This window comes from Peromyscus leucopus, chromosome 5 (assembly GCF_004664715.2).
Source record: "Peromyscus leucopus breed LL Stock chromosome 5, UCI_PerLeu_2.1, whole genome shotgun sequence".
Classification (NCBI taxonomy): domain Eukaryota; kingdom Metazoa; phylum Chordata; class Mammalia; order Rodentia; family Cricetidae; genus Peromyscus; species Peromyscus leucopus.
In genome coordinates this window covers 70704323-70730998 of record NC_051067.1, presented here as the reverse complement: position 1 = coordinate 70730998, position 26676 = coordinate 70704323, and the positions used below count along the sequence as shown (strand labels likewise).

The 26676-nt window shown below is 39.4% G+C and overlaps 1 protein-coding gene across 15 annotated transcripts in view; it reads right to left on the bottom strand.

The window, feature by feature from the left end:
- Mllt10 (MLLT10 histone lysine methyltransferase DOT1L cofactor) overlaps positions 1–26676 on the bottom strand; it is a 172965-nt gene that overhangs the window by 142886 nt on the left and 3403 nt on the right. For 8 of the 15 annotated variants that reach the window (XM_028870471.2, XM_037205985.1, XM_028870468.2 and 5 more), the window contains exon 3: positions 24262–24341. In XM_028870471.2, coding sequence (XP_028726304.1) covers positions 24262–24341 — 80 coding nt within the window. Of the gene's footprint in view, positions 1–4761; positions 4813–5234; positions 5429–13780; positions 13961–24261; positions 24342–26676 lie in introns of those variants that run through there. The other 7 variants (XM_028870474.2, XM_037205988.1, XM_028870476.2 and 4 more) reach the window with 7 other exon arrangements.

Sequence of the window (26676 nt, the reverse complement as noted above, 5' to 3'; positions counted from 1 at the left end):
GTATGTGTGTGTGTGTGTGTATGTGTGTGTGTGTGTGTGTGTGTGTGTGTGTGTGTGTGTGTGTGTGTATGGTGGTTCACACCTTTAATACAAACACTCAAGAGGCAGAGGCAGTCAGATCTCTGAATTCGAAGCCAGTATGGTCTACATAGTGAGTTCTACGACATTCCAACTATAGAGTAAGACTGTCTCAAAAAAAAAAAAAAAAAAAAACCACCAAGGAAAATCTCCCCACGCCACCCCAACCAAGACATGGTTTCTCTGTGTAGCCTTGACTGCCCTGTAACTCACTCCACAGACCAGGATGGCCTCAAACTCACAGAGATCTGCCCAGTTAGGTGTGGGATTAAAGGTGTGAGTGCTAGGATTAAAGGCATGTGCCACCACCACCCAGCTAGGAAAATTCATAAGATCTTAACATGAAGTCTGCAGCTTAAGCACACATACACATATATAATGCATAAAAATTCAGAAATTACACACTTCAAATGTTTGAACTGTATAGTTTATTAACTGTATATTATTAAAGTAATTCTAAAATAAATTTAAGTTACTTGTAAGTCTAAACTACATAAAAATAATGGCTAACACCTGTATGTAATTCCCAGCACTGAAAAGGCTGAGATAGAAGGATCTCTGGGCTGTGCTAGCCAACCAAGCTGACTAGCTAAAAAGGTAAACTCAAAGTTTAGTGAGCAACTCCATCTCATGAAGCACGGTGGAGAAGTACTGAGGAACACACAGAATGTTGATCTCTGGCCTCCGTTCATACACAAATATACATACAACAAAAACATAGACAATTTGAGCCATAGTATAAATATAAAACATGTACTTTTAGATAAACATGATACATTCACCAAAGACCTCATAAATAAGTCTATAAAGTAAGATATAATTTTAAAATTGTTTTGAGACAGGGTCTCATTATGCAGCTCTGGTTAGCCTAGAACGTACAATCTAGACCAAGCTGGCCTGAAACTTTATCTGCCTCTGCCTTCACAGTACATTACAGGTATGTACCACCCACCTGCTCAAGACACAATGGAATTAAATCATTTAGTATGCTTACTGACTACATTAGAAATATATAAAATTAATGATGCAGGATCCCACCTATACGAAAAAAGGCTGAACAAACAGACTAGGGCTAGCAAGAGGGCTAAGAGGGTAAAAGTGCTTGCAATCAAACCTACCAGAGTTTGATCCTCAGAACCTACACAATGGAGAGAACCAACTACCAGAGTTGTTCTCTAACTTACACACACACAAATAAGCAATGAAACAAATAAATAAATGATCTTTTTTTATAAGTTGAAAAAATAATAACAAAGTGGATAAATGAAACAGAAAAAAATCAGTCAGGGAAGTCTAAAAGCAAAGTCCATCAATCATTTGTTAATAATAAAGCTGAAACTGCAAGCCCTTTTTTTTAAGGGGGGTAAGAACATGATGTTACAAACCTATAATCACACCACTTGGGAGACATACAGGAAGATCATCTGAAGTTAAAGGCCAGTTTGGTCTGCATAGCAAAAGGGTGGCCAGCTAGAACTTCACAGTGAAATCTTGTCTCAAAATTAATGATAAACAGCTGAGTGGCAGTGGCAACTGCCTTTAAGCCCAACACCGGGAGACAGATGGATCTCTGTGAGTTCAAGGCCAGCCTGGTCTACAGAGCTGGTTTCAGGACAGTCAGTATTACACGGAAAAACCCTGTCTCAAACCCCCACCTCCCCCCACAAAAAAAAATCCCACCAATAATCAAAAACCGGGCTGGTGATATATCCCTGTAATCTTAGAACTTGGGAGAACAGGAGCATTATTAATTGGGGGGAGGGGAGGTAGACATGAAGAGATGGCCCTGCAGTTAATAGCACCACTGTTCTTCGAGAGGACCAGAGTTAAATTCCTGCACCTGGAGATTAACAACCATCTAACTCTGCAGACACCCAGCACACAAGTGATACGCAGACATACATGCAGATAAATATACACATACAAATTAAAACTTTTTTTTGTTTGTTTGTTTTTCGAGACAGGGTTTCTCTGTGTAGTTTTGATGCCTGGCCTGGATCTCGCTCTGTAGCCACAGGCTGGCCTCAAACTCACAGAGATCCGCCTGGCTCTGCTTCCCGAGTGCTGGGATTAAAAGCGTGAGCCACTGCTGCCCGGCGTAAAACAAATCTTAAAAAATAAAAAGTGGATCCTGGGTCAGCCTGAGCTACATGACACTCAAAAATTCAAACAATTAAAAAAAAATAAAATCAATATCTAGCAAATAGCTACAAAAATTATAAAAATTTTGATGTACATAAATATAAAAAAATCTAATATTAACAATCTGAATCCAACAATATATCATCTCAATACAAAAACAGCATTTAAGAAAACTCAGTAGCCATTTACAATACAAATTCTCCAATAACTCATTACAATCCTCCAGTCTCAGCCTCCCAAGTGCTTGCTTTACACCCAGCTATGTTCTCATGTTTTGTTTCCACAGTACTAGAGGTCAGATCCAAGGCTTTACATATGCTAAGCACCAGCACCTGCTCTATTTTTAATGCTTATTCTGCAGAGACTGTCCTTGCCAGAAAGACAAATTCTTGAGACAGTGTGACAGCTTTCATGTGCAAACCAAGAGCCCATACCTGAACCTTAACCTTCTTAGCCTACTGAAGTCTAGGCCATTGTATCCCCCAACCTGAGGCACCCCAGAAACAAGTACAGACCAACTCACTCATTCCTTCAGGTTTCCCTTTCCCCCTCTGCCACATGACCAACCCCAGCACACTGAAGGTTGACACTGGCGTGGCCCACTGCTCCCTTCTTCTAGTGACTAGTGAATGTAAAGACATTTTTAATGACAGTTTATGTCCTGATTTGTTGGTACATTTTAAATAATAAAACCTGTATTTGAAAACAATATGATAAACATCATTAATAAAAAGGCAACAACATGCTGGGCTTGGTGCCACCAAGCCTTTAACCCCAGCACTCAGGAGGCAGAGGCATACAGCTCTCTGGAGTTTGAGGCCAGGCTATTGTAAGTGAGTTGAGGTCCAGCCAGGAATACAAAGGAAGACTATGTCTCCAAAAATCAAAATTAAAATCAATTCTCAGAATAATTAGAAATTGCCATTTTAGCCAGGCAACAGTGGTATATAAACATACCTCAACACTCAAAAGCATTGCAAAAATGTAGCCAGTAATCCCAACACTCAGGACTACAAATTCAAGGCCAGCTTGGATTACCTTTACAACAAGCCAGGCAGTGGTGGCACAAACCTTTAATACCAACACTCAGGAGGCAGAGACAGCCTGGTCTACAGAGTGAGATCCAGGACAACCAGGACTATTACACAGAAAAACCTTGTCTCAAAAAAACAAAAACACAAAACAAAACAAATATTAATTAATTAATTAGTTAATTAATTAATACCACATAAATAGATTTTTAAAAATAGGCCAAGGCTGGTGAAATGACTCAGCAGATAAAGGTGCTTGCTGACAAACCTAATGACCTGAGTCTGATCCCCAAGACCTACAAAAGGGAAACAAAAGAGACTCCCACAAATATAAGAAAAGCAAAATAAAAATAGGGCTGAGCCAGAAGCAAAGGCAAGGAGATCTCTTATGAGCTCAAGGACAGACTGGTCTACTGGTAAATTTGAGGTCATCCAAGACTACATAGTGATACCGTGTCTTTTAAAAAAGGAAAAATAAAAAATGGGGTGACATATGATGCTGCACAACTGTTAATTCCAGGTGGACATGTCCAAGATACATACACACATATATACATAACATACATACATACTGATATAGATACCAGGGTTCAAAACTTCACATGTCAATTCTAACACTTATCTATAGATTCAAAGCAAATGTCATCATCTCTTTGATGTTTTGGAGGAAATACAGAATATGAATTCAGACTGTGCACTCTTGAAGAGAAAAAGGAAGATTAAAAGACTTGCAATTTGGCCGTTCGGTGGTGGTGGCGCACGCCTTTAATCCCAGCACTCGAGAGGCAGAGCCAGGCGGATCTCTGTGAGTTCGAGGCCAGCCTGGGCTACCAAGTGAGCTCCAGGAAAGGCGCAAAGCTACACAGAGAAACCCTGTCTCGAAAAACCAAAAAAAAAAAAAAAAGACTTGCAATTTTAACTTCAAGATTTATAATAAAAACGCTGGGCAATGGTAGCAAATGTCTTTAACCCCAGCGCTTGAGAGGTAGGTAGAGGCAGGCATATCTCTGTAAGTTCAAGGTCAGCCTGGTCTAGAGTAGTCAGGGTTACACAAAGAAACCCTATCATGAAAAAAAAAAAAAGAATTATAATAAATTACAAATATTTGGAACAGCTGGGCGGTGGTGGCACATGCCTTTAATCCCAGCACTCGGGAGGCAGAGCCAGGTTCATCTCTGTGAGTTCAAGGCCAGCCTGGTCTACAGAGCAAGATCCAGGACAGGCACCAAAACTACACAAAGAAACCTGTCTCGAAGAAAAGGAAAAAAAAAATTTGGAACACGTGATAAAAACGAGGCTAGATGAACAGACTAATTGAAGAAGGTGAAGTTCTCCAAGAGGGCTCACTTTACATTACAGCATGCTCTACACAGCAATGCAGTCAAGACCAGTTTCCTACAAAAGTAACTGCATAGCCATATATAAAAACTGAAACCTACAAAAATAATGTGAAATGTGTCACAGACCTAAATATAAATTAGCAAAAAATAAAAAATTTAAAGGAAATTACCTTCATGACTTCAGGGTTAGGCAAAGTGTCTTAGCTCACAGTAAGCAACAACTATAAAAGAAAACACTGACAAATTAGACTTCATCAGATTTAAATATTTCTGCTTACGGGTACAATTAAGAAAATAAATAGGTGAATTATATAGATTTGAAGAAGTATATATAAAACATTTCTCTAACAAAGACTGGTATCTCCAACACATAAACACCTTATGCAAATTAAACTAGAGAGAGAAATTAAAAGAAGCTAAAGCTCTGAGCAGACTGAGAACTCAGGCCAACACACAAACCACGACATGCTCACTATCAACTGCTCACAATGACACCCCAACTATCACAATGACATGACTTCCATCAAGATGCAGTGAACAGAAGGAACTCGACTCAGCTTTCTTATATGAAATAACAAAAACCTAACAAAATGGGTAAAACAACAGCACTGGAGATACTAGACAAGAAACAAGACAATGGTACCTAGGAGACAGGAACAAATGACACGAGCCACAGAGTGCCCAGCTTACTGCCTTGGGAGAGCTTTCAGGCCGAGGAACAGGGAGGAGGTACCCAGACAGGGCCTGTGGTCTCCCCAAGTTGAGGAAATGGAGCTGGGAGTCCAAGGAAGCCAAGGTGGCTAGAGTTCACAAAGGAGACCAGCAATGAGTAGACAGCTGGAGAGAGAGAGAGAAATGAAGAAATCTACAAAGGCTCATTCTAGAACTTTTAGTTGAATACCAAATCAGCACTTACATGTAAGGGCCTATCCGAAGCCAGGAAGAATCAGAGGGAACAATGTCCAACATTACACAAAGTGACTAATACATTCTCCCAAAAGCCAGAACATCACATCAGAGGGATAAGAAAAAACAGGAGAGGGCTGGAAAGATGGCTTGGTAGGTAAGTGTTTGTTTGCAGGGCAATCCTGATAACCTGAGTTTAACACCTAGAACCCATGGGAGGAAAACAGAACTGACCCCCAAACACTGAAGTTGTTGCCCCTTACCTCCACACACTCACCATGGCATGCACATACATTCTCACACTCTTGAACAGAGCCAAACACATACCCACATACACACACAATACATAAATACACACATACACATACACACGCACACTCAAGCACACAGGGAAAAATTTATGACTAATACAAAAGCAGGAAATTCTACCCTGTAATGAAATAAGAATTAATCAAACCAGTAATGAAATGCAGATAACTATTAGACAAGTCCTTTAAAACAGTTATAATGGCTAAATAAGCAAAAAGCTAGAGGAAGCAAGCAAGTAATAACAAAACACTTAAAAATTTGGTAGGCAGTGGTGGCACACTCCTTTAATCCCAGCACTGGGAGGCAGAGGCAGGCAGATCTCTGTGAGTTCAAGACCAGCCAGAATTGTTACACAGAGAAATCTTGTGTGTGTGTGGGGGGGGGGGGGGTTAATTTAAAATTTAAGCCATATTACTAACTGCCTATAATCCCAGCACTTGAAAGGAAAAGGCAGGAGGATCCGGAGCTTAGACTACCTGAGACCCTGATTCAAAAAAAAAAATAAATAAAATAAAAATTTGAAATTATAAACATAAAAATCACAAGGTTTAACAGGAAAAACTGGTTCACAGCACATAAAACCAAGTAATGTTTGTTTATTGTACATGGTGTGATATATGCATGTCTTTGCAAATGTGTGGAGTGTAGGGTGGACACACCTATGCATGTGAGCATATAAGCCAGAGGCTGACATCACATGTTTTACTCTATGACCCTCCACCTTATTTTTCTAGACAGGGTCTCTCACTGAGCCTGGAACTTACCAACTGGCTAGACTGAACTGATAGAAAATCACAAAGATCCCCTAACTCTGCCTTTCTGGGTTGGGACCACACTTCCCGGCTTCTTATGTGAGTGCTGGGAATCCAAACCCAGATCCTCAAGCTTATCCAACAAGAACTTCACTGCTGAGCCATCTCCCCAGACCCTCAAGTAACTTTCAATAACCTGAGTGAAACAAGGGGGAGAGAATCTGAAAGGTGAACTTCAGTTAGCTTAACAGTGTCAAAAAACCAAATGTATTTATAGTCAGTCACAAAAGAGATAATACAGAAAACATAAAGAGAATCTAATAGTAAACCCTTTTTTATCTGGTTAAAAATGTGGACATAGATCATGGGGGGGGGACCCTCAAGTATACCCCAAGCATGTTGGCTCACACCTGTAATCCTAATGCCTGGTAGGCAGAACCAGCACACCCACTGCAAGTTTGAGCCAGTCTGGTTTAGGTGGCAGGTTTCAGGTGAGCCAGGCCTTCATGGCAAGAGCTTTGTTTAAACAACTAGAGAGAGGGGCTGGAGAGACAGACTGTTCTCTTCTAGAGCACCCGGACTCCAGTCCTAGCACCCAAACAGCATAGTTCAGGCATCTGAACTCTAGCTCCAGGGAATCCAATGTCCTCTAGCCACCTGCATACACGTGGTAAATACACAAACACACACATATACACATAATTAAAACTAAAAAAATTATAATTATACATAAAAAAGGCACCCTAATAAATATCGACTACCAGAATCCAGAAAGGTAAAAAAACCAAGTGGGGTGGCACACGCTTATCTCCCAAGGCCAAATCAAGTTCCTGGTCTACAGATCAAACTCCAGGACAGCCAGAATTACACAGAGAAACCCTGTCTCAAAAAAAAAAAAAAAAAAAAAAAAAGGAAATGTAAAACATGATAAATCATACAAGATCAGAAACAAAAAAATTCCTTCATGTAAAAAAAATGTCATATTGTCATAAAATTAAAACTAAAACTCAAATGAGGACATAGGCACTACTTTCAAAGGACTTACACCATACATAGTTGAATGGGAAATGTACAGCATTTGATACATGTATTTTAAAGATTTCAGCTTGACTAGGCATTGTGGAGCACACCTTTAATCCCAGAACTCTATAGAGGCAGAGGCAGGACTGATCTACACAAAGAGTTCCTTCCAGAACAGCCAGGGCTACATTCAGAGACTGTCTCAAAATGAAAGGAAAAAAACAAGCTCAGCATGGTGTTCATCCTAGCACCTAGTAGGTAGAGGCTCAGAAGCCAAGGGCTGGAGCTGGGGATAGTTCAGTGTTAGGATATTTGCCAAGAATGCAAAAGGCTATGGTTTGATTTCTAAAGTGTGAAGAGGGCACAGGTAGAAAAAAAGTAAGACAGATGTTTCAAACGAGCAAGACACCCATGGGCTTAAAATTTAACTTAAAATAGCCAGGCAAAGTGGCACATGCCTTTAATCCCATCACAAAGGAGGTCTACAGAATTCCAGAACAGCCAGGACTACACAGAGAAACCCTGCCTCAAAAAACAAAAAAAAATTAACATAAAATGGATCACAGATTTAAATGTAAACCACCATTTCTTAAAAAAAAAAAAGGGGGGGGGTTGCTAGGGTCGAGCCTTACATAAAAAGCTATAAAGCTATTAAATTTAACACCAAAAGGATAATCCATAAAGAAAATACTACGTATTGGACTAAAATTTATCTCATACATAGAATCTAGATTAAAACACAAAAACAAAAACCAGAGCTGGAGAGAGACGGCTCAACAGCTAAAACAGTGCTGGCTACTCTTGCAGAGGACCCAGTTCCTGTTCCCAGGACCCACATAGCAGATGTCCCAACCATCTGCAACTCCAGTTCCAGGGATCCAGTGCCCTCTTGTAGCCCATGGACACTGCACATGTGCAGTGCACATACACACACAAGTAGTCAAAACACTCATACACATAATAAGTAAAACTTATTTTTAATTTTTATTTTATGTGTATTGGTGTTTTGTTTACATCTATGTCTGTGTGAGGGTATTGAAGCCCTTGGAACTGGAGTTACAGTTTGGAGCTGCCATGTGGATGCTGGAAAGTAAGCCCAGGTCCTAATGGCTGAGCCATCTCTCCAGCCCCCAAGAATAAATGAATCTTTAAAAAAATAAAAATAAAGAGAGAGAGAGAGATTTCCAACAGACAGAGACCATTACATAAAACTATCAATCAAAATACATAGTTGTGGAGCCCACCTGCAATGGTTACATATACAAATACTTCAGTACCTAAGGCTAGGGAACATAGTGGAAGAATGGCAGAGAGACTGATTACAAAACGAAGAGAATCAAGGAGTTCAGTGTGAGGCTGCGTCTGCTGGTAGTGCCAGAAGCTACTGCCGTAAAGTCTCACTACCATGACTGACTAACCCTGAGCTCAATAAGGACAACACACATGCCAAATTGGAGAGTGAGGGAAGCCTACAAGGCCTCAGCCTGCACAAAGAATTACAGCAACGGAGGAATGCTGACAGTCAGAGGCCCATAATCCCAGCACTCTGAATACTGAATGGAAGGATCATGAGTTCAAAGCCAGTCAAAACTACAAGTCAAGAAGCTGGCTCCAAACAAAAGACAGACCAAGGATAAAGTATATTTGAAAGAGAGGGGGGTAAAAAATTCAATACTACACTGCCCTCAAAGTTAACAGGAGTAGAAAATCCATTCTTACAAATTTTCTCATCCTATTTTCAAGGTAAAGGGAGTAAAAATAGAAATTATGGGACTTGAACAATGGCAAAAATTAGTAAAATAAATATGAGACAATTCAGCCATGAAAGAGTGCCGTTCTAATAAATGATGGTACACCTCCAACCTTATCACATAGACGCTATTAAGACTTTACTTCTATTGTAAAATAATGTCAAGTTTACATTCATGAGGCTGTCAGTTCAAGTCTATCTGTCTCAGAAAAACACACTGAACACATAAACTAAAGCATATAACAGCATATTTAAGATCACCAATTTCGGGCTGGAGAGATGGCTCAGAGGTTAAGAGCACTGCTTGTTCTTCCAAAGGTCCTGAGTTCAATTCCCAGCAACCACATGGTGGCTCACAACCATCTGTAGTGAGATCTGATGCCCTCTTCTGGCCTGCAGGGGTGTGTGCAGACAGAACACTGTATACATAATAAATATTAAATCTTTAAAAAAAAAAAAAGATCACCAATTTCTGAAGTACCTAAGTCTCAAGCTATTTTTCACTGGAGCCTGAACAAAATACTATATATTTATCTATGCCTCGCATTTCCTCTTTGATTAAGAAAAAAGTGCTACAGGAAAACTGCAAGTGATGGCGAGAGAGAGAGAGAGAGAGAGAGAGAGAGAGAGACAGACAGACAGACAGACAGACAGACAGACAGACAGACAGACCCTCCTATATTTCTTTAAAAAAAGAGGGGCCTGGAGAGAGGGTTCAGAGGTTAAGAGCACTGACTGCTCTTCCAGAGGTCCTGAGTTCAATTCCCAGCAACCACATGGTGGCTCACAACCATCTATAATGAGATCTGGTGCCCTCTTCTGGCCTGCAGTCATACATGCTGTATACATAATAAATAAATGAAAAAGGAAGGAAGGAAGGAAGGAAGGAAGGAAGGAAGGAAGGAAGGAAGGAAGGAAGGAAGGAAGGAAGGAAGGAAGAAGACGACATGAGGCTTAAAATGCTCACTAGGAGAGTTGGCTTGGCAGGTAGGAGCACTTGTTACTCTTGTGTCTGTAGAGGACATGGGTTCCATCCCCAGCACCCACAATACCAATACTCTCCCCTGACCTCAGTGGGCATCAGGCACATATGTGGTGAAGACATACATGCAGGCAAACACTTATACACAGAAAGCAATAATACAATTTTTTAAAGATGCTCAATAGTGTATGCCAAAATCGATAGATAAATAAACAGTGCCTGCATATCTCATGTCAGCATAGTCGTTGTTGAAAGACATGTGACAGAAAAGTTGGCTTAGTGGTTAAAGAACACTTATTCTTGCAAAGGCCTGGGTTGGATTCCCAGCAGCCATGGGGAGGCTCACCACTTCCTCAGACACCAGGCATTACATGAGATACACAGGCATACATGCAGGTAAAACACTCATACAAAATAAATCTTTTTAAAAAAGTAAATTAAAATAAAATGTATAAAAAAGAAAGACTAAAATAATGCACTCCACTATATAGGCTCATAGCATATAAGCTCATGCTGTAGTCTAAGAGTGCTATGCTATTCTGCAGCTGAGAAAATGAGGCTTAGTCAACAATAAAAAACCTGACCAAGCTGGGCAGTGGTGGCACATGGCTTTAATTTCAGCGCTCAGGAAGCAGAAGCAGGCAGATCTCTGGGAGTTTGAGGCCAACCTGGTCTATAGAGTGAGTTCCAGGATAACCAGGGCTACATTGAGAAACCGTCTTGAAGGAAAAAGGGGGAAAAAAAAAGATGAGAGAAAACCAGACATTTTTAGAGATTTCTTTTTTATGTGTATAGAGATGTCTTACCTACATGCATGTATGTGTACTACTTGCATGCCTGGTACCCACAGAGGTCAGAAATGGGTGGCAGGGAACTTTACCCAGGGTCCTACACAAGAGCAAAATGCTATTAACTACTGATCTGGTCCCCAGAGATCACTTTTGTGAGTACCTTAAAGAAAGTAATTTTCAGTCAGGCATTGGTGGAGCACACACCTTTAACCCTAGCAGGCAGATTTCTGTGAATTCAAGGCTAGCCTAGTTTACAAAGTGAGTTCTTGGACAGCCAGAACTGTTAAAAACCCTGTCTCAAAAAATCCAAAAAAGACAGAAAGAAAAGAAAAAAAAAAAGAAAAGATTGTTTTCCCTGGGGCAGCATTGCATTCTAGTCTCAGCCCTCAGGAGGAAGAGGCAGGCTGGTCCGTTAGTTTAAGACCAGCATGCTCTACACAGCAAGTTCTATTTCAGACAGGAAGGAGTACACAGAGAGGCCCTGTCTCAAAAATAAACACAGAAATAATAAAAGAAAAAAAATTATATAGGGTTTTTGGGTCTGCTTTCTTTTTCCTTCTTTCTTTTCTTTGGGGAAGAAGGGGTTCTGGAATCAAGGCCAGGAGCTTATTATACACACTATACTACATAAGCAATCTACAATTGAGATACATCCCTTTACTTTACCCCAAGCCTTCCTTTAATTTTAGTAAAAATACAAACTAGTAGAAAGAAAATGTTTTGCCCTGTACTAATACTTCAACTGTGGGAACTAAGTGGTATTTTAACGAGAGGAATAAGCAATCACTATCCTCCTAGGAGATAAGATTGAGAGGACAAACGGAGGAGTACTGGGAGGATGAGATTGATAAAGAAAAGGCAGACTGTGTTTTGCATGTGCATACAGAAAGACTTGGAAAATTACTAATGAGCTGAGCCACAGTAAGAGTACTGATGCAAGCCGGGCGGTGGTGGCGCACGCCTTTAATCCCAGCACTCGGGAGGCAGAGCCAGGCGGATCTCTGTGAGTTCGAGGCCAGCCTGGGCTATCAAGTGAGTCCCAGGAAAAAGCGCAAAGCTACACAGAGAAACCCTGTCTCGAAAAACCAAAAAAAAAAAAAAAAAAAAAAAAAAAAAAAGAGTACTGATGCAAGTTTGAAGCTAGTTTAGTCTACACAAGCAGGAAAGGAATTGACAAAAACTGTGCTTTACGTAGGGCCAGAAGCAACAGAACTAAAGGAGAAAGAAATATATGAACAAGTTTAAGTTTTTGGTGCTGAGAATTGAATCCAAGGATTCCCATCTGATGCTAAGTAAACACTACCACTGAACCATAACCCTAGGCCTTAGGAGGAGGAGAATTTTTTTGCCTTAATTTTTTTTTTTTTTGCTTTTAATGTTTTATTTTTTTATAATTTTGGTTGTGAGCCTAGCCTTTAATGGCTGAGCCATCTCTCCAGCCCTATTTTTTTTGTTTTGTTTATATTTTAACATTTTCTTTTTTTTTTTTTTTTCTGGAGCTGAGGACCGAACCTAAGGCCTTGCACTTGCTAGGCAAGCACTACCACTGAGCTAATCCCCAGCCCTGACATTTTATTTTTTATACAATGTCAATTGTATCACCCTACAAAAATATGAAAACTTAAGGGGTGAGGCTAGTGAGATGGCTGTTCACTTGTAGCAGACCTACATTCAGTTCTCAGCACTCACATCATACTGCCTGTAATTTCAACTACAGGAACTGACCTTGATGGGCACCTGCATTCACAGGCACATACCCACCCAACACACAAAATGTAAAAAAAACATTAAATAACCAAATAAAGCCATTGCAATAATCTAGAAAAAAAACAAAAAACAGGGCTTAGAGCCTCACAGCAATGACAACAGAAGTAGAAAAATTAACAATATTGTTCCCCATGAATGAGATAATCAAATAAACAAGCGAGAAGAGCAATCGCATAACTTAAATTTTACAGTAAGAAAATAGTGTCAAAAGGAATCAAAACATCACTGTTCAAACACCTGGGGTAAAAACAAAGTAACATCAGGGCAGTGGTGGCACACAACCCCAGCACTCGGGAGGCACAGGTAGGCCTGTTTAAGGCCATCCTGGTCTACAGAGCAAGTTCCAGGACAGCCAGGGCTACAATGAGAAACTGTCTCAAAAAACAAAAACCGAACAAACAAACAAACTAGTAGTGTTTAGGAAGTCATGAAAAAACTTGAACGATCTCTGGAGCTCTAATTTTGTTGTCTGGGGTTCTTGACCAGGTCTCATGTAGCATGGAGGCTGGGCTTAACACTTCTGATCTTCATGTTTCCACCTCCCAAGTGCTAGGATTATTAATCTATATCACCACACCTAGCTTGGCAAAATGGTTTAAATGTCAAAAATCAATCAAGTAGAATCAAATTAATGAAAAAAAATTAGATTTGGTCATTCTAATAACAGCAAAATAACTCGTGGAAGAATTAAAAGCCAAATATAGTAGTTTGAAGGGTAAACAAACATATTTATAATACTCTATGTACTTAGGCTTAAATTTTAAGAAAAGTACTTAAGGTAGTAAAGGACCTATGTAATAATAATAATAAAGTATTAAAGCCAGAATTATAAGCCATCTAGTGTACATCTGTTCATAATATTCCCTTTCTTCAAACAGCACCCACCCACCAGAATCAGGGAACTGCTCTTACCCCTGACTCCAACTATGTAGCTCTAGTGAGGGTTGCAATTCATAGAACCCTCCCCACTCCAGCCAGAGGGATGGTGGGTACATGATCCAAGACAGGTCAGAGTCCTTCTCAGGATTCTTCAAAAGAGCCCCTTTTTCCTGGTAGAAGGGGCTGGGAAGATGAAAGTCAAGAGCTGCCAGCAGTCATGGTTCCAGCCTCATGTAGTAGAGAGTCTGTAGTATAAGAGAATGAAATCAACATGCAGAGAAGCAGAGACAAGAAGTGAAGTCCTAACCCCAATGAAAGGAGGAAGAGAAAACAAATACACTAATAAGATTAATGTGACTGATGTAACTAAAGACCAGATTTGATTCTGGGCTGCCTAGTATCGAGGACAAAAGAAAAACACAAAGTGTTTCACTTATCTAACAAAAAGAAGGAAATTTCCAAGGTTGATCGTTTTTCTGATCCTAAGTAAAGATCTTCTTAGGCAGGGAACTTTATTTAATGGTCACCAAAAGGAAACAGGGATAATATAGGTAGGCAGTGCCCATGATGAGAGTGTGAACAGCAAAGGCAGATTGCAAATGCTCTCAGTTATAATAAGTAGCTATTTCTCAATCATTAAGCTAAGAGAATATGGCAGACAGCTGACAAAGTAAACTACTATTTATTCTTCCATGAAGTTTGCCAATGAAGGGGAAAAGACCAATGGTGAACATATAAAAGAAAAGCAGAACCAAAGGGAAGATTCCAATCACAAATGAGTAGGAAAAAATCAAATAGAAACTGACAAATTGAAGCTAGAGGCCGTTAGCTACTACCTTCTAAAGCAAGACCTCAAAAAAAAGCCTGACATGGCAGCATATGCCTATAGTATCAGTACTCAGAAGGCTGAGGCAGGAGAATTTCAAGTTGGAAAACAATTGGAAAAGTAGTGCAGGTAGTTCATTTCATTTAAAAGCTATCTTCTCTCTGCCTCAAGTATCTATTAGGTAACAATAGTGAGATACAAAGGCATGAAGCCACAAATATAAAAAGCAAAAAAATAGCTCTAAAATTCTAGACATTAAAAAGGACAGACAAGAGGTAAAGAACTTCCAAGGAGAATAGGATGTAGCTCTGTAGCAGTGTTGTGCTTAGCCTGTAACAGGCACTGGACTCGACCAGCACCAAAACAAGAAAATCTACAGACTGCCTAAACCATAAATAAGACAATTCCAAAATTAATTCACCATGTGTTACATAGTTTGGAAAACAGGAGGAACTAGATCCCAGCCAATGCAGGATGGAGGAATTCATGTGTACAGTGATAGGCCATGAATATACAAGTGTTTTCTAGTAAGGGAGAAATCAGGAAGAACTAGATGTAACTGGAAAAGCAATCAAATCAATTTCATGTCTCCACTACACACTACCAGGTAACTATCTTTCTCCTCTACAAAGAAACTACAATGGTGAATTTTCTGGAGATAGTAAACCAAAAGAAATCGAGGCAGGTACCAGGGATGGTGGCATACGCCTGCAACACCAGCACTCATGAAACACAGGCAGTTCAAGATCAGCCTGATCTATGTAAGGAGTTGGAGGCCAGCAAGTACTATATTGTAAGACCCTGTCTTTTAAAAGAGAGAGGTAAGTAAATCTAGACCACAAGACAGGACAGCTGAGACAGAAAAGTGAGATCACACTAAAAATGAAGAAGTAAATGGAAGCCTAGGAACAAAACAGTATTTCAGAAAATTAAAACAAAGCAAAACCTCAACAGAACTTCAAATGATTATATAAAGAATTAAAAAAACAAAGTAAACTATCACATGAAAATAACAAAAGAAAAAACTGAAAGTTAAATACAAAATAATAAATAAAAATTAAGATCAATTAATAACAGGATCCAAGGCCCAAACTCAAAAGCATACCTCAAATTATGAATATAAAAAAATGAGGAAATTATCAAAGATATAATCCAGAAACATTTCTCTGACCTGAACTAATTTTTCCTAAATTAGCAACTTAAAAGAATGTGCGCCAGGTCAGGCATGGTGGTGCATGCCTTTAATCCCAGCACTTGGGAGACAAAGGCAGGTGGATGGAGGCTAGCCTGGTATATAGAGTAAGTTCCAGGACAACCAGGGCTACACAAAGAAACCCTGTCTCCAAAAACTAAGGAAAAAAAAGATTGTGTGTCCAGAATAATCACTAAAAAAAAAAAAAAAAAAAGTATCAGAATTAACCTGGATAAGAAGAAAATATTAGCCAGGTGTGGTACACACACCCTTGGATCTCAGCACTGGGAGGCAGATCTCTGCAAGTTTAAGGCCAACCTGGTCTACAATGTGTTCCAGGACAGCCAGGGCTATTAACACAGAGAAACTCTCTCTGGAGGAAAAAAAAAAAAGGAAAAAGAAAAAGAAAAAAATATTAAAATCCTGGTTGGAGATGTAACTCAGTGATAGAGAACATGCCTTACATGGGAGAGAGTCTGAGTTCAATCCCTAGCATTTGGAGTAGAGGGTATTAAATTCTGAAAGAACATTCACAAATAATTAGAAACTGACAGTACATGGCTATAATCTCAGTACTTGGGAGAGAGAGGTAAAAAGATGGCCTCCAAATTCAAGATTAGTCTAGGTCATATAGTGAGCTCCACATGAACATGGGCTATAGAGTGAGACAAGAAAGGCAGCATATGCTAAATATGCATGAGGTCCTGGGTTCACTTTGCAGCAGCTTACACACATACAAAGGGAAGACCAAAGTGTTGGAAAGGAGAGAAAAATGGAAAAAATGCTAAAAAGAAAGCTCAATCTGCCTGGAATCGGTGGCGCACGCTTTTAATCCCAGCACTCTGGAGGCAAAGGCAGGTGGATCTCTGTGAGTTCGAGGCCAGCCTGGTCTACAGAGTGAGTTCCAGGACAGCCAGGACTGTTTCACAGAGAAACCCTGACTTGGGGGGAAAGAAAAAGGAAAAAGAAAACTCAATTTATAGACTACCATGAAGATTAACTATATAGAACTTTTTCTGGGGTTTTTGGTTTTTTTTGTTTTTTGTTTTGTTTTGTTTTTGAGACAAAGTCTATGTAGTCCTGACTTTCCTGGAGCTCATTATGTTGATCAGGCAGGCTTCAAACTGCCTTCTGAGAGCCAGGATTAAAGGTATGGGCCACCACACCCATCCTAACCACATTGAATTATAAGAGGAGCAAGTACAAAATACACAAAGATTTAGCTTGGGTTTTAAGAGGAAAAATTTTTTTTTTAAATTTAGGGCCATAATAATGGCTCCAAGGGTAAATGTACTTGCTGCCAATCCTGACAATCTGAGGTACCAACATAGTGTAAGGAGAGAAGGAACTTCAAGCCATCTTCCAACATCTACATATGCATAAGAGACAAGCATGCACACACATACACAAATAAAAACAAATTGGTTAAAGAAAAAAATGGAGCAGAGCATGGTGGTGGACACCTTTAATCCCAGCATGTGGGAGGCAGAGGCAGGTGGATCTCTGAATTTGAGGCCAGCCTGGTCTACAAAACAAGTTCCAGGAAAGCCAGGGCAGTTACACAGAGAAACCCTGTATCAAAAGGGGGGGGGGGGGAGAATACCATGAAATAAAATACAAAGTGAAAATTAAAAATGAATCAACGAATCCATCTTCTCAAAAACATGAATGAAAATGGGTAGTGATCTACAGATGGTTTAGGGTGAAACCTTTTTGGTTTTTTCCCCACAAGACAGGGTTTCTCTGTATAACAGTCCTGGCTGGACTTGCTCTGTAGACTAGGCTGGCCTTGAACTCACAGAGATCCTCCTGCCTCTGCCTCCAGAGTGCTGGGATTAAAGGGGTGCACCATCACCGCCCAGTTTAGACTGAACTTTTTTAACTCACTAGATAAACAATAAGCATAAATATGAAAACAGCTAGCTTCCATAATATAAGCACACACACAAAACAAATAGAAGACATGAAAAACAAAATGAAAGTCTCATACACCTAAATCATAGTTAGAGAAGAAAATTGAATGAGTTGACAGTATTTGAAGACAAGGAAGATAGTACATTTTTTTCCTTTTTGAGTTCAGGGTCTCACTCTGTAACCCAAGGTACTCACTATGTAATGCTACCTGTCCTCAATCCTCCTGCCTCAGCCTCCAAAGTGCTGAGGCTACGGGTGTCAGCCATCATACTTTTCTTCTAGAAAAGAACATATTCTGAAATAAAAGAACGTTCTTCTTTGGATGAAAAAAGAAGGCCAAGCCTGAAGAGAACAAGCTGCCAACTGTCTATTCAAACATACCAGAAAGCAGACTAGAATGAAATCTTACTTGCAGCTAAATAGCTATTATCCTAGAATTCAAACTAACACACAAAAGCACAATAATGAATATGCTATTCCTAAATATAACACCAACAGCACAGACCCTGAGCACAACAATTAATAAATGGGACCTCTCGAAATTGAGAAGCTTTTGCAGGGCAAAAGACACAGTCAATAAGACAAAAAGACAGCCAACAGAATGGGAAAAGATCTTCACCAACCCCACATCGGACAGAGGATTGATCTCCACAGTATATAAAGAACAAGAAACTAGACATCAAAATACTAAACAGTCCAATTAAAAAATGGGCTAAAGAGCTAAACAGAGAATTCACAAAACAAGAATCACAAATGGCTGAAAGGCATTTAAAGAAATGCTCAACATTCTTAATCATTAGAGAAATGCAAAATCAAAAGGACTCTGAGATACCTAACCTTACACCTGTCAGAATGGCTACGATCAAAAACACCAATGACAGTCAATGTTGGTGAGGATGTGGAGCAAAGGGAACACTCCTCCACTGTTGGTGGGAATGTAAACTTGTACAACCACTGTGGAAATCAGTATGGCGGTTTCTCAGAAAATTAGGAATCGAACTACCTCAAGACCCAGCCATCCCACTCTTGGGCATATAGCCAAGGAATGCTGATTCACACCATAAAGATACATGCTCAACTATGTTCATAGCAGCACTATTTGTAATAGCCAGAACCTGGAAACAACCTAGATGCCTGTCAACTGAAAAATGAATGAAAAAAATGTGGTACATATACACAATGGAGTACTACTCAGCAGAGAAAAACAATGAAAGCATGAAATTTGCAGGCAAATGGATGGAACTAGAAAAAAATCATCCTGAGTGAGGTAACCCAAACCCAGAAAGACAATCATGGTATGTACTCACTCATAAGTGGATTCTAGATATAAAACAAAGAACAATCAGACTACAACCCACAGAATCATGGAGGCTATATATATATAGCATGGAGGTCCCTAGGATGACTGTGGCTTATAATAAATTTCGGTTTTACTCAATTACTGAGCAAGCCTCAATGAAACATCTCACTATTTTTTTTTAAAGATTTCTTTATTTATTATGTATTCAGTGTTCTGCCTGCATACATGCCTGCAGGCCAGAAGAGGGCACCAGATCTCATTACGGATGGTTGTGAGCCACCATGTGGTTGCTGGGAATTGAACTCAGGAACTCTGGAAGAGCAGCCAGCACTCTTAACCACTGAGCCATCTCTCCAGCCCGAAACATCTCACTATTAAGATAAGAATGCATACTCTATCAAGCTGATATTAGAAAAATAAATTAATTTTAAACAATAAAAAATAAAAATAAAAATAAAGAAAATGCTAAGCACATGTATACCAAATAACTTCAAAATAAAGGCAAATGGGCTGGAGTGTAGCTTAAGGGCAAAACAGTGAGGACCTGGGTTCAATCCCAGCACAAGAGAAGAAGAATGAACAAAGTACAGCATCACTGTGTCTACAGTCACAAAAACTTCGGAGGACCAAGGGCCCAGATAGTCCAGCATGGGCAGGGCTGCAGCTTTGGCTCACTGGTTAAGGGTTTGCTTAGTATGTCCAAGTCCTTGGGTTTAATCATCAGCATCTTTTAATCTAATACATAGGCTGCTATTCCTGTAAAGTAATACAAATTATACATACTCGTAGATGTGTACATATGACTACTGAAACGTGGATGGTCTAAAAGAGAGTAAGTTAATAAAAATTTATTCAGACTGTGAAGAATAAAATAAAAATATCAACTTAATCTTTTAATTTCTTTTTTTCTTTTGGGAGAGTGATGAAAACAGAGTCTCAATAACTGAGTGCAGGAAATAAACTTGCCTATTAATAATCTGTTAGGGCTGGAGAGATGGCTTAGTGATGTACTCGTCTTAGAGGAACAGTCTGGTTCTCAGCATCCACAACAGGCTCATGGGCTGTAACTTTTAGCTACAGGAAATCTAATTTCCAAATCCACAGAGGCCACAAACACAGATAATAAAAAAAGTAAATTATAAAACTGGAATAAGTGAAGGCCTATAATCCCAGCATTTGGGAGGCAGAGACAGGATGATTAGAAGTTCAAGGTCATCCTCAGTCATACAGAAGTTCAAGGTCATCCTCAGTTAATTACAATGAGTTTTCAGTCAGCTTGGGCTATGTGAAACCTTGTTTCAATAACAGAGGTATTTTTTTACTTTAGGTAGCTGGAGAGAAGGCTTAGTCATCAGTGGGAACAGTACTGGTTTAAGAATGTACACTGTTCTTGCAGAGGACCCTCATGTTCAGTTCCCATGCAGCTCAAACACCTTAACTCCAGCCCCAGGGCCTTTTCAGGGACAACGCGTACATTGTTTTTGTTAATTTAAAATTGTAAGAAATTTAAGGCCGTCCTCGGCTATACAATAAGGGAGTTTTTTCTGCTTGTATGTTTGGGTTTTTGTTGTTGTCTGACTGAGGTCTTTTGGTTCCTGGTGAGGGAGATTTAATTTTTGTTTTGTTGGTTTTGAAACAGGGTTGCACTCTACAGAGACCAGCCTGTCCTAGAAACCACTATGCAATTCAGACTGACCTCAAACTCATAGCAACCCTCCTGCCTCAGCCTCCCAAGTGCTGGCATAAGCCACCATGTTTGACGTTTTGATTTTTCTTTTCCTTAATTTTTGAGACAGCACCCCAAGCTACCCTCCAACTCAAAATCCTCCCCCTACCTCTAGAATGCTGGGATTACTCACATGTTTCACCATGATAAAAACTCCAGGTCTTTTTTTCCAGGTCTAAGTTTACATTTATTTGGTTTTGTTTTTTGTTGTGTTTTATTTGGAGGTATGACTTGGAATGTGAGTGGAGGTCAAAGAACAACTTGTGGCATGTATGTTCCCAGGGTTAAACTTAGGTTGTTGGTCTTGGTGGCAAGTTCCCTTACCCCCTGAGCCATCTCAAGGCTTTCATTTGTTCTCTCTTCTATCGCCTCTTCTTCAATCACTATTACTCTGAGAAACTTTTGCTTGTTCCTAGGGCCTTGGGCTTTGAAGTACACATTCTACCCACTGAGCCATACTTCCTACATAATGGTTATTAATGATGGTAAAACCACTCTAGAGTAACTGATTGATATGTCACTCAGTCACCCATCACTCTTCCTTTTAAGGTGCTCCCGGTGGATTTCAATGTCCTCTCTTTAAGGTCGTCCTTCATCTCTGAGAGTATCATCCTGTACCTTTTTCTAATCTCACCTTTTAAATGCATTCTACATACTATCCAACAATGCATTCTACATACTATCCAACAAAAACAGTCTTCTTGGCCAGGCAGTGGTAGTGCACGTCTTTAATCCCAGCACGTGAGAGGCAGTGGCAGGCGGATCTCTGTGAGTTTGAGGCCAGCCTGGTCTACAGAGCAAGTTCCAGGACAGGCTCCAAAGCTGCACAGCGAAACCTTGTCTTGAAAACAAAAAAGTTTTCTAAAAATGCTGCTTTATCTTTCTGGATCATTACTACTCCATATCTGTCAAAGTACTTACAACCAGCTTACAACTCTTTTCTGGCAAGTGAGCCATTTCTGATCAAGAATTCCCTAACTGCATCTGAGCAACTTGATCTGATCTTAAAGAGGTCTAGAGGTAGGCACCATATCCAAGTCAAACCAGTCCAGGGCAATTTTAACCAAAAGAATATCAGATTCAGATTTGAGATTTTAGGCTCTTAGGACAGGAGGGACAGGTTGGAGAGACAACTCAGTGTATGTAAGAACTTGCCACCAGTACCACACACCAGCCCTGACCACCTGAGGTCAGATGCCCAGAACCCATGGAAAAGGCAGACTCAGTAGTACAAGCACCTGTAAGCCCAGCAAGCCTCTACAGAGGTAGAGCTGGGACATCTGCTCACAGGCCAGCTCACTTGTTTATGCAGAGTAAAAGAGACTCTCTCTTTCTCTCTTTTATCTTTTATTTTTACATTTTTGAGACAAGGTCAATGTAATCCTGACTATCCTGGAACTTGACCAGGCTGCTTCTGCCTCCTGAATGCTGAGATTAAAGCCATTTGCCACCATGCTTCACCAAGACCATCGTAAAGAACTTGAAAGGTGGGGACTGATAAAATGGCTGTCCTCTAACTCACACTCTTTTTCAAGTGCACACACAGACACACAGACAGACAGACACAGACAGACAGACAGACAGACACACACACACACACATTTTTTTGTTTTTGAATTCCAAAAGATTTTTTTTTAAAGCCATAAGCTACCTAGGTATGGCAGCCCTCACCAATCTCAGCATGCAAGAGGTTGAGATAAGAGGTTAATAGTTTGAGGCAAGCCAGCCAGGTCTCCATAGTAAGTTAAAGACCTGTCTCAAAAAGAGATTGGGAGAGACAGAAAGGTGAAAAGAGGAGCTGAGAAATAGTCATCCCTCTCCACAGGAGGCAATATAAGAAGGTAGAAAACAACTTAATGGCTGCTTAGATTGCAATTCTAGATATGTATTTCCCTTAAAACTATAGCTTTCTAATCCATAAAATGAGAAATACTTCAGGAATTTGACAATTAAATGAAGTAATTGGTATATTAAAAACATTTAGTACAGTATTTGGAACATAGTTAAACACTTGGAGAGGTTAACTCCTAGTCGATAATTTTCACAAAGATAAGAAGGAAGGTACTGCAGAAGAGATAACAGGACTAGCTCCAGTTCCTGTCCATATTAAGACTCTTGGTTCCTACATCCTTACAATAAAAATACTGTTTCGTTCACACAAGCTTAGAATCGGACTTCTGTCTCATAATTGTCACTATAGGAATTTAAAAAACTATACCTCTTTTTTAATGGTTTCCCACATCCCACCAATTTAAATAAATTGAAATAAAACATGCTCCCAATATGGCTACCATATTTACCTTGACATTCTGACCACTTCTATAAAACAAAGGGATAAAAATGACTAGTATCTGAGGCATCACACCACATCCCAACCAGTACTTTTCCTCTTATGTATTTAATGCCTTGTCCTCCTCATTTCACTGTTAGTGTTTACTGATAATTCTGGTAATTCAAGCTAGTTCATTTGCTTAGAAGCCACCCTAAACATAACATCCAACACAGAGAAAAAGTGAACAAGTAGACTTTCCATATTTCAAGTCTCTCCACACAAACACACACACCTTTTGAAACCCAGATTAGTCTCAAACTAGAACTCACTCTATAGCCAAGGAAGACTATTAACTTTTGATCCCCTACCTTCACTTCCTGAGCGTTAGGATTACAGATGTGTATGACACCACACCCACTTTCATGCAGTGGTGGGGTGGAACTTAGGGGTCCTCATGCACACTAAGCAAGCTTTCTACCAACTGAACTACACTCCCTCAAAGTCTTGAAATGTGCATGATTGACTTCATCTTCCATTTGCTAAGTCCTATTATTTTAACACTACAATAATTAGCTATAATTCTGCTACACTGGATTTTCACATACAATCAACTGAGATTCACTATCTTATATAAGCCATAAGGGCTACTCACCTAGAACCACCCAAGGCAAAAATAAAACTTCTACTTTTGCTATATGCCCAAGAAAAGAGGTTGAAATGTCTGTTTTCTAACTTTGAGCCAAACCTCTCTCATTTCCCAAAAAGTCAAAGTGCTCACAAAGACGGTGACAAGTTTAAAAAAACAAAAACAGAAACCCTTTGCTGCTTGTCAAAATTGTTACGATGTGAAAACAAAGAGTACTGAAAGTTAAACTACACACCACAAATATAGTAAAATGACAGTAACTAAAGCCCTAAGTTTTCCCCCCCATACTTATTAAATCTAACAGAAACACCAGCAAGCCAGCTCTTGTAGAGACCCTGGGTAGAGTGCTGAAAACACCATTCAGAGGTATAGTGTTTTCGTAACATGCAAGAGGACCTGAATTTAATTCCTCAGTTCCTGAATATCATTTATCTCTACTTTCAAAGTACCCTGTGACACTTAGACACTTATACATACACACACACACATACATACAAATACACACACATACACACACACACACACAACTTAATTTTTCAGATTTTACAAAATCAGTTTAAAGCTTGAAGTCAATATTTAATATTTAGCATCCTAAACTACTTAAGTTTTTTTTAACATTTTTGATAAACAGTCCTTACCACTCTGGCTGCTCTCTCCTGAGATTCACATTTCCTGCAAAACCATGGTCCAGTAGGTACTTGAACAATGCCATAGCAAGCTGTGGGGAAACAAAATTGTTTGAATTTGAAAACAAAATATTTATATTTGAAAACTAAGAAAAAGGTCTTTTTAAACCCTATTAACTACTTCTCACACTATTCAACACCTTGCTTTATAAATTATTTTATATAATGTTGAGGGTGCATTTAATTAATAAGTAAAATTATAACAATAAAATTTAAAAATTCAACCTTCTGAGTTATTTCCACTAAAGTCCAAAAAGTGTTTGGTATGACAGTACATAAATGTAATCACAAAACTCTATAGAGGCTAAACCAAGATGATTCTAAGTTTCAAGTCACTCTGAACTGCACAGAAACTCTATTTTCAAATAAATCAAAATGCTACAAATGTTAGGTTTTTTTAATTGTATGTTGGGATATTGTTTTTCAGTGATTATGTAAACTTAGCACAAGTTTATGTACAGAATAAATCAGAAATTCATTGATTCATTCCTTGCCCTATAGTTTAAATACCAAGTGTTTCCTATTGCTTTGAGGTAGGATTTCACTGACTATAGCCTGCCTCAGCCTCTTTAAAGTGCTGGGACTACAAGCACACAAATGAATGAAACAACAAAAACAAAGATTAAGAACAAAAAATTAAGACTAAGACAAGCAACAGATACAAAAGAAAATATGCCACAGTGAAATACTTGTGAGCTGCTAGGGTTGTGGCTTATCTCCAGCAAGCCTATAATGTCAGCACTCAGGAAATGGAGGCCAAACTTTACCTACCACACAGCAAATTCAAAGCCAGCCCAGGTTATTCGATACTAAAGTGATAGTTTATGGTAGAGCACTCTGCACAGCATGTTCAAGGACCTGAGTCTAATCCCCAGCACTTAAAAAAAAATTATGTGAAATATCCAAAAAAGGCAAGTTAATAGACAAAGTTGTGGTAATCTAGGTATATGAGAATCAGGTAGAAATAGGAAGTGACTTCTAATGGATCCAAGCTTTTTATCAGAGTGATGAAAAAGATCTAAAACAAACTGTGGTAGTGTTTGCACAACTCTATGAATATATCAAAAACCACCGGATTATATATACTCCAAACAAGTGAACTGCACAGTATGTAATTATATCTCAATACGTTATTTTAAAAAAATTTATATAATTTGCATACCCCAAGTATTCTCATGCTCACATACCTAATTCACAGCCTCATTTTTTGAAAATTTTTTTAGAATTTTATTTATTGTATATACATGTGTATGTCAACTTCCAGGAATTTTTTCTCTCCTTTCACTATATGGGTCCAACAATTGATTTCAAGGTTTAGCAAGAAGTGCCTTATAACTAGACCATGTCACTGGCCCAGCTTCCTTGTTTATAAGGGGACGAGGTGGTTTTGTTTTAAACTGGGCATGGTGTAATCCCAGCACTCAGGAAGTTAAAACAGAGGACCTCAAGTTCAGGCCAGACTGGGTTACAGTGAGAATCTATCTACAAAGTCCAAGGGATTGGCCAGGGGGGTGGGGGGAGAGAGCTACTGGAACAGTTCACAGATTAAAAAACAACTTTGTCTAGTATGAACAAAGTCCTGAATCTGACCCTCAGCATGAAAACACAAAAGGAAAAGGAGAAAAAAGTTTGATTTCTGGTTTGGTTTAGCAATTTACAAAATGTTTTTACTATTTATTTATTCTTGTGTATGTTGTGGGGGGCCAGTGTGCCAGGGTGAGCAGCAGAGGTCAGAGGACTTTCAGCAGTTGGCCCTCTCCCTCCCACCATGAGTCTCAACCACCACACTTTCAATCCCATCTTACTCAGCAGAAAATGTCTTAAAATATTGGGAAACCATAAAATAAAATCAACAGAGCTTTCTAAATACCAAGAGCTAAACTTTTTGAGTGTCTCATAGCACAGGTTGACCTCAAACTTGCTACGCAACCCCTAGGATGGACTTGAGGTTTTGACCCTACTGAGTACTGAGATTACAGGCCATGCCTTTATGCTAGGTTTAAACCCAGGGCCTTGTGTATGATACCTACTTACTTCAGTTGAACTACATGTTGTCCTAATTGAGTCTAGGCTGTCCTCAAACTCAAAAAGATCCTCCTGCCTGACCCTCCCCAGAGTTGTGATTACAGGCATAAACCACCATGCCTCGGCTAATCTCTTTTAAACCTGTGTAAATCGAAGTAAAGAAAACAATAGCATCAATGACTTGGTGGTAATCGTACACATCTGTAATCCCAACACTTGGGAGGCAAAAATCAAAAAACTGGAGTTCAAGACCTGCATACCAATTCTGAGGCCAGCCTGGGCTACGTGAGACCCTGTATCAAAAAAGAAAAAAGAAACAGCATCGAGTCCAAACACACACTT